This window comes from Poecilia reticulata, linkage group LG2 (genome assembly GCF_000633615.1).
Source record: "Poecilia reticulata strain Guanapo linkage group LG2, Guppy_female_1.0+MT, whole genome shotgun sequence".
NCBI lineage: Eukaryota > Metazoa > Chordata > Actinopteri > Cyprinodontiformes > Poeciliidae > Poecilia > Poecilia reticulata.
Window position 1 is genome coordinate 33983724 of NC_024332.1, and position 8866 is coordinate 33992589.

Genomic DNA, 8866 nt, shown 5'->3' on the forward strand with positions numbered 1-8866 from the left:
GGATGGATGGATGGATGGATGGATGGATGGATGGATGGATGGATGGATGGATGGATGGATGGATGGATGGATGGATGGATGGATGGATGGATGGAGTCGATCCATTCATCCAAGATACGCCTTGCTCAGGAGTATCTTGGCATGCAAATACAAAACATTGACTCAAATTCACAACTTTGAATTGCAAACTAACTACTCCACCCACAAGACAAACATTTTATGAAAATGCATATAAAGCTTTAAATAGTTTGATATCAACAATTTGTTCTTGCAGCACTGTTGACTAGTCTTGTCAAAATAAGATATATCATTTCAAAAGCTTGTCAAGAAATCCAACAGCTTACCGGGTTTTATATCTGGTCTTCCCACTCATCCTTCTTCAGTTGGATGCTGTGAGAGAAACCAAATATTGTAACACAAGCTAATGCAGCACATAATATTTTATAGGTATAATGTTTGAGTAAAATGAACATTGTTCTTTTATTCTACAAACTACTGACATGTGTCCGAAATTCCAAGCAAAAATTTTGTATTTATTTGCAGAAAATGAGAAATGATCAAAATCACGAAAAAGATGCAGTGCATTTCAGACCTCAAATAATAATTTAAAAAAGACCAAGTTCATATTCATTTAGAAACAACAACAGTACTGTTTTAACTCGGGAACAGTTCAGAAATCAATATTTAGTGGACTAACCATGAGGATTCAATGCAGTGATTTCTTATTTTTTTCCAGAGCTGTTTATAGATTCTTAATTTATAGAATACAGAGAAAACCATAACGTGTGAGAACACAAATTAAAAACATTCTTTTTAGTATTTTTTTTCTCTCTTCTTTTAGTTGGATTATTTGAGGCTTTTGGCTTATTAAGCAGTCAGCACAACCACTTTGGTAGAATGGTTAGATTTTTTAACAACTTTAGAAAACCCTGGTGGAGCTTCTTTGTTTCGTGGAGCTGATACAGGAAATCGATCTGCAATAACAGAATATACTGTAATTTTTAAGTGACGCAGCTTTAACGAAGATCTTTACAGCCGAGTCACAACTTTATTATCTCCGACAAACTAAAACCAAATCTATAAAAAAAAAAAAAAAAAAAAAACTTTGATGGGTGTTATAAAATTAAATAAATCTAGGAAGACCTGGAAAAACGAATAGAAGTTATCATGTTATTGATTATTTCTCATATACCATAACTATTGCAGTTCTGTCCTAGAAGTTACATTCTCATAAACCCTGAAAGGATGCAACGAAGTAAAAATCAGTACCTGAGTCATATCGTGTGTTAGGTCATCAGTGTGTTAGGTCTGAGAGAGATGCTGCTTCAACCTGTCGTTTTATAACACTGAATCGCCCTGCCCTCATCCTATCCATGCTCGGTAACTTTCATTTCTCATGAAATTAAGACCACCCAGGATGCAAAAAGTTAGGGCAATTAATCAATAACATCGTATGCTATGTGGTTTGGTTATAAAACGAAACTTACTGGATAACGACAGTCTCTTAATTCATGTAACCGCTACGTAGCGCAGGGCTCCACCTAAGTCTTTAGCTTCGGGAACGCTCAGATTCAGAGATTGATCTGATTATGACCAAATCGGGGAATGGTGTTATCAGCTCGTCTAAAATATGTGATACATGTCGTATATAAGCGAAGGTGATGTCCAAATACACCTCGCTGGCGCTCTGGGTGGTTTACAATTTATCTTTCGTTAATAAAAGTTCGATTTCCGTAACTAGAACCGTTTCGCTACCAGCTCGAGTTTCGTCTCATTGCCACAATAAAACGAAACCTACATCACAGTTAGACAGGTTTGATTTTAAGTGTACCGCCCCTTTAATGCTCACCAGTCTGTCTAGTTGCTCCGCCGCTCGCTAGATGATGCTGCAGCCCCGTTCCTGTACAGAAAAACGGGTCAGCCTCCTTCCAGAAAAAGAAAACGACGAAACACGACATAACGCTCCCTGAAATGTGTTAACTCACCCCAGTTTCTGGCTATGTTTTAACAGCAGCTCACAGGAAGAACAYCCAAAACAAAAGAGATCCGTTTTGTTAGGCAAAAAATGAGCACGGTATGTGGAGTCTTTGTTGGTTTGCATCCCTCGCATTGTTTACGGCGCTGCAGGCCGCAGCATGATGACAGGAGCTTTACTGGGCGGATTTTATCTGAGGTTTTAAGATTTCCCTGTTTGTGTTCTGTCTACTTGCTGTGTTATGTTATAACTGCCACATTATGGAGAAGAAATAAATCACTGATTAAAAGATAATGCGGTATAAAGCAGGGAGGGCGAGCTGTGCATTGTTTACAGCAGGTAAACCATTCTTGTATATCATTATGACCACCTGCCTAATAATGTGCTAATGATTGTGAAGTCATTGAGAGCATCAATGGTCTTGTACCCCTGCTGTGAAGCATCACACTGCCTCTGCCAGGTTTCCTTCTTTCCATAATAAAGCCTGTGTTCCCTTAAATCAGGGGTGTCAAACTCCAGTCCTCAAGGGCCGCTGTCCTGCAGTTTTTAGATGTGCCAAAGGTACAAAAGACTGGAATGAAATGGCTTAATTACCTCCTCCTTGTGTAGATAAGTTCTCCAGAGTCCTGCTAATTATTCTATTGGGGGGTGCAGCAGAGGCACATCTAAACATTGCAGGACACCGGCCCTTGAGGACTGGAGTTTGACACTTGTGCCTTAAATAAACGTAATTTATCAGGTCAGGCCGTAATCTTTCATTGTTCCAAGGTCGAACTCTGATGCTTACGTGGTTTTTTTTAGGACCTTTTGGAAGGGTGCAACACAGGCAAGCAGAGTGGGCTGCAGTAAGCGACAGTGATGTTTTCTGACACCTTTCAGTCAAAACCAGCATTAACTGCTTCTTAGATTGGTCCACAGGATTTAATATTTTATTCCACACGAGTCTATTCTTAACGCTTCCTGTCCAGCAGTGTGAACAGGACAGGACACAGAACTGTAGTGTATATGTGTGTGTATGTGTCGGGAAAAGGTTTAAAAGGTAAGGAAATAGGAGTAGAGGAGAGAAAAAAAGCATAGTCAACACCCCTGAAGTCTACCTCTAAACCTGAGGAAAAACAAAAAAATAAGACTGAGAAACAGTTTTGATTATTGGGCCACAAAGATGCTAATTGCTTCAGCCTGGGGGCATCCCTCTAAAGCAGTGTTTCTCAACCCTGGTCGTCACCGCCCCCTTGTTCTGCATGTTTTAGGTATTTCCCTTCTGCCACACACCTGAATAGTATCTCTGGGTGATTAACAGGCTTCTGGAGTACTTGATGATCAATCATCCAATCATTTGAATCAGCTGTTCTGAAATAGAGGCCCATCTAAAACATGCAGAGCAGGGGACGGTGAGGACCAGGGTTGAGAAACACTGCTCTAAAACTACAGTCATCTAACCTTTACAGTCTGCCTTTTGTCAAACTCTCACTTTATAACACAACTAAAAGCTGCATATATCTTTATCCAGTTGTGTGTTTGCATTTTATTTGCAGGTTATCAGTCCCTCCATGGTGTGATTGTAAATATTGGGATGCTGGATAAAACCAATGACCAGCAGCAGGAGGAGGAGTCCAGGCTCTGCTCAGAGTGCGGGTGCAGTTTCAGCCCACCACAGCTGGACTCCCACTCTGATTCCGCATCAGCTAAGCAGAAGCAGACCGACGGCAGAGATGCTCCATTCAAATGTCCATCCTGTGAGGCTGGAGGCAGCAGCAGCCCCCCCAACGGCCGGCGGGCCCACCGGCGCATTCRACTGGACCCCCACAGCTGCAGCATATGCAACAAAACCTTCATCTCATCTGCCCACCTGAGCCTTCACCTCACCTCCCACAACAAGGAAAGGAAGTTCAGGTGTAACATCTGCGGGAAGTTCTTCCATCAGTCCTCCCACTTGATGGCTCACAAGGTGATCCATAGTGGTGATAAACCGTTTAAATGCCCCGAGTGTGGGAAGAACTTTGGGCGCGCGTCACACTTGAAGACCCACCGTCGGCTGCACACGGGAGAGAAGCCTTTTAAGTGCACCTACTGCAGCAAGTCGTTCACCCAGAAGGCCGGGCTTCTGGCACACATTCGACTCCACACCGGTGAGAGGCCCTTCAAATGTGAGCAGTGTGGCGCGGGCTTCCGCTCTATGTCCACCCTGCTCTCCCACAAGGCTCTAGAGGCCGCCGGACARGCCAGACCCACRCCTGTTCCTGTTGTCGTTTCTGCACCCGCGCCTCCAGTCAACAAGCCACACGAAGCGCAAAGCAACATGGCGGATCTTAAGTGCGGCGTCTGCTGCCGCACGTTTGTACGCTCTTCATACATCCGGCTTCACATACGCCTAAAAAAGGGCCAGMGACCTTATCACTGCAAAGTATGCAACAAGACCTTYGTCAAGCTGGAAACGTTTGTGAAYCACTGTGACAAACACTTGAAGCAGAAAAAGGAAAARAATTGTGTTAAATACGAAGTTGTCAAGCCTCCACAGTTTGTTCCGCACTCCAGGCCTCCTTCCCCTGAGAGTTCACCCAATCAGRAGTTGTCCTCAGAGATGAACACACACGTCAGAATAAAAACTGAGACTGATGTTTAACCAAGAGCCGCTTCAAATCACTTCTGCTTCAGACGGGTGCAGCACGTTAGTGTCAACTTCAGCATTTTGCATCAATGTTTACAAATGAGAAAATAGGTAGCAGTATCCCTCAAGCTTCTGTCTTTTACCTGATGAGAAATACTGTCCAAGTGAACAGTTTTTGTAAACATGATATTGTGGGTGTGACAAACRTGACAGAAATGCACTGATGTCACTGAGTTAAAGTGGAATACAAGAGTCGCGCAAGTAGTGTTCACAATTATCAGGCAAACCTTGTTTTTATTAATCAGCATACAGTATTCATTCATACAGTGTTCTCGGTTAATCCAACATGGCAGACTGTTTTTCTTCACCGTACATTTCCTGTTTAACTGCCCACAGTTCAGGTGAGGAACATCTGTATCCGTCAGCAGTTTTTTCCATCTTTTAACACCTTTTCTGGCGAGCCTTTATCCTGCATGAAAATCATTGTCGTTTTGAAAGATGTAGACTTCTTCCTGTACTGCTGCCTGAAGAAGGTGTCTTAAAAAAAAACAAAAAAAGTGGTGCATCTTTGGGAGTCGATTTTGAGCCCATCTTCAACCCGAAAAGATCCAGCTAGCTCATCCTTAATAATGAGCTCCACCTTAACATCTGACTTGGAGCTCTGCACCCATTACTGATCCACATGTCCATCCACCAGGCCCATCAGGTCACTCTCATTTCATCAAGCGATAAAACCTCTGAAAAATCTGTCTTCAGATATTTCTTGGCACAGTCAGATTATTTTTCTTGTTCTGTGATGTTCAGGTTTTAGCCTTCCTTACCTCGACCATGTCTCCGAGCATCTTATACCTCAGTTAATCCAACATGGCGGACTGTTTTTCTTCACTGKACATTTTTCTTCCTACATCCTCCATGTAGGTAGCAGTATCCCTCAARYTCTTGAGGGATACTTGAGACTCTTGAGGTGGCGGTTATAGAATATAATAGAAATCCAAGATAAATGTAGTTATTGGTAGCTTCTCTTGATTCTCAAGTCCTCTGCAGTTTGCATCCCCCTATTACTTGACTTATCATTGTGCACACAGAATATATCTGTCCTACTTTCATCTCATTTTATAATCTAGTTTTATTATCTACACCCCCATGTGTGCAAAGCTAAACATTTTTGTAAAAGGTACGKCCCAATGTAAGATATCATGGTAAGAGAACAAAGRATAAGAATATTTGAAAATATAAAACATAATTGTTTGTTTTATTTAAAACTAGCAAAGGAACAATCATGTCTTTTGCTACAGAAAAAAATAGAATTACAAGTATGCTATCTACACCATACATTTATAATTTTCATTTTTAATATGTTTTATTTTGACCATGTGGAACATTATTTATTGGAGTTTTTCYTTGTTCTTTTATGTCAGATTTGTGCATTTCCACTGTGAGGTCCAAAAGTTTACTTTCAGTGTCACTCCTACAGCTGAGCCATTGGTGCTCATCTTCACTATATGGACTTCTAGAATAAGAAAAAAAGAATTAACTGTGGCAAGCTTAATTGAATTTCTCTATCAGACTTTTCTATATACAAGCTTTTTTAGAGCAACAGGAAAGGTGGGAAAAGCTCAAGATTACAACCTTGTGATCTAGAGCCAAACTCATTGTGCAATTTTTACTCAGATATGTGACACAGCAGATGAAAGATTAAATCTAACCCATTGTAGATGGGTTAGATTTATAACAAAGTAGCACTATGAGTCTCAAAGGATCTGCATCTGTTTCATTGAGGCTTACATTTAATGATAGACTCTTGAGGTGGCGATCTTTTCGGTTTGAATCCTGAAACTTAAACACATAAAATGGATTAAACCCATAACAAAATAGCTTTGACAGCATTACCTMCTTATTGTTTACTGATTTTSATTAAGGTTACGAGATTTAATGTATTAATTAAAATCAACTACAGTGTAGAACACTGATATTCAACACGTGTGGCTGGATTTAAATGTTGTGTTGACAAAAATGCCAATTACTGCTTTTTTATGTTTTAAAATTACCATAAGGTATAAACTATGCAGTAACTAAAAAATAAATCCTGCATTAACTGCAGTGACAAATCTGAATACTACCCTAGTTCCTGTAAAATGGTTCCTACAGTGGAAATGCACAATCTTTATAATTCTCACCAACTAAATGCAATGGTGGGTCATTGGACTTTTTTGACATTCTTTGTGGAGTAACAAAAGTAATATATAATGATTAAATAGACTTTCTCTCCGTCATAGTTTACAAACTGTATTTTTATAACRGTTTTGCGTTTATAAGGTTGCTGGGTTTAGCTGCCACACCCTGACTTGTGTTTTATGCAAATATTGTCTAAGTTTAGAAGGCAAGTTTTACCCAGCAGTTTAGTAGTGCACCTCAACAGGAGTGTTTTAGCAGTTTTGACTTTTTAAATGATTACTTTAGCTTGTTACTGGTAATCCAGCAATTCTTAATGTATTGCTTACTTTAACATGAAAGGTAAAAATCAAAAAATTCTCTTATGTTTAGGTGTTTAAATAATTGAATATCAGTTAAATAAGTGAAAATGTAAATTAAGCTTTTTTATAAAAAAAAAAAACATTGTAAAGACTGGAGTGTAATAAAGATTAAAACATTCTTTTTCTGTTGTACCTGAAAGAGTATCTTGCTACTCCTTCAATGACCCCTATTTTCCTCCATCAGTGACTCCTCAGTAGTTTCTTCTTTTCAGCCACATGCTGCTCTTAAAGAATGACCCGTTGTGTGATCACCTGTTCCTGTAGCGATCAGATGCATCACTAAAGACTCAAATGTCCTGCYAGGTAGCGCTCTGGGTGTCACGTTTTCAGTAACCGCTTCTGATCACTGGCCAGCAGCAGCTCATGGGCAAAGAGTGGACATATTTGACTGGTTTACTGTTGATTTGCCACAAACCAGTCACCTCCACATGGGGAAACTTTTTGTCCCAACCTATAAATGTAAAGAGGAAGTGAACAAAAGCCATGAAAACAACAGCAAATTTATGAATATGGATGTGCAGTGTAGTGAGATATTTGCCTGGCAGTCGTCCGTGTTGCTGTTGATGTTCCAGTGCAGCGTAACGGTCATGTGGCGTCTCCACACAGGGTTTCTGCGCAGGACAATGTTTCCATTGATGGAGTCTCCGGCGTACACATGGATCGGCCTGTCCAGCATGAACAAAGTCTGCTTCCAATGGGTTGGACTGAGKATTAACAGATCATAAACAAAGAGTCAATTCATAAAACAGCTTGATCCCAGTAAATTGGAATATTGAAACATTTGTATACTTTAGAATGACTACTGACTTGACAGTTGTCCAGCAGAAACTTATTAAACCCACATGGAGGCTAAAGCACAGAAAAATATAGTCACTAAAATGGGTTGTTGTTCACAGAATGTTGTATCCAATGGGTTGGATACGACTCATGGGATTCAATGGGTTGTATCCAATGGGTATACAACCCATGTATCTAATTGGTATCCAATGGAATACAATGTAAATCTACAAATTGAGATTTGCCGGAAAAGGAGGATTTAGCCCTAAAAAGACTACAAAGCAAAGCCTGTTTAGCAGTTTTGAGACTCAAGATGAGGAAAGGCACACAAATGTATCCTGAAAATGGGCCTTAGCATTTTCCCTTCCTCAATTTCAACGCATTTATTAGCAAATTTAAAAGAAAAATAGCTGACCAAAGTGCTTCACAGTTTTACCAAACAGTTATATAGAATATAGAATAAAAAGGTCCGAATAAAATAAATAAAAGCCAGAAGAGTAGCATATTTGGTGTTTTGTGGATAATTAAACGGTGGAGAAAAGAAACAAGTTTTGAAATGGGCATTTAAACAACTCTTCAAACTGATTGGTGTAGACATGTAGCAGCATGACACTTTACAGTCCACTTAGGACATTCATTCCTCCTCACATTTTAACCTCGATTTCAAAACTTTGAGGAGAAACTGGTTAATGGTTAATGTCAGGCATGTGAACGTTGCGTAGATTATGTAGATAGGATGCAATAGATCATTAAAGAATTTATTTTCATAGATGTATTAAAATAAAAAGAAATAAATGCTTTATGTAATGAATCTATAGATTAGTTTTTAAATTAAATTATTGAAACTAGATTACATTCTAACGTATTGATGGATTTTGAACGTGTGAATCATTTAGTGTAGTTTGATTTTTACTCTGAGTTTGGTCCAGTGTTGAGCTCCACTGTTGCTCCTCCCATCTCCAGGCTTTCAAA

General features: G+C 39.7%; 3 protein-coding genes across 3 annotated transcripts in view; 1 reads left to right on the forward strand and 2 right to left on the reverse strand.

Moving 5' to 3' along the window:
- The window catches only part of LOC103461753 (sacsin-like), a 38477-nt gene extending 36576 nt beyond the window's left edge, over positions 1 to 1901 (reverse strand). The window contains exons 1-2 of the mRNA XM_017309281.1: positions 1850 to 1901; positions 345 to 390 (exon numbers count right to left, since the gene is read on the reverse strand). Coding sequence (XP_017164770.1) covers positions 345 to 373 — 29 coding nt within the window. The 5' untranslated portion in view covers positions 374 to 390; positions 1850 to 1901. The remainder of the gene's footprint in view (positions 1 to 344; positions 391 to 1849) is intronic.
- Positions 1902 to 1922: 21 nt separating this feature from the next.
- Positions 1923 to 4604, forward strand: LOC103461643 (zinc finger protein 888). The gene is made up of 2 exons (XM_074186876.1): positions 1923 to 2074; positions 3511 to 4604. Exon 2 carries the CDS (start codon positions 3549 to 3551, stop codon positions 4596 to 4598), a length of 1050 nt encoding a protein of 349 aa, XP_074042977.1. The 5' UTR covers positions 1923 to 2074; positions 3511 to 3548; the 3' UTR covers positions 4599 to 4604.
- Positions 4605 to 4850: 246 nt separating this feature from the next.
- Positions 4851 to 8866, reverse strand: part of prmt2 (protein arginine methyltransferase 2) — a 10896-nt gene continuing 6880 nt past the window's right edge. The window contains exons 6-9 of the mRNA XM_008404103.2: positions 8808 to 8861; positions 7925 to 7966; positions 7656 to 7821; positions 4851 to 7568 (exon numbers count right to left, since the gene is read on the reverse strand). Coding sequence (XP_008402325.1) covers positions 7536 to 7568; positions 7656 to 7821; positions 7925 to 7966; positions 8808 to 8861 — 295 coding nt within the window. The 3' untranslated portion in view covers positions 4851 to 7535. The remainder of the gene's footprint in view (positions 7569 to 7655; positions 7822 to 7924; positions 7967 to 8807; positions 8862 to 8866) is intronic.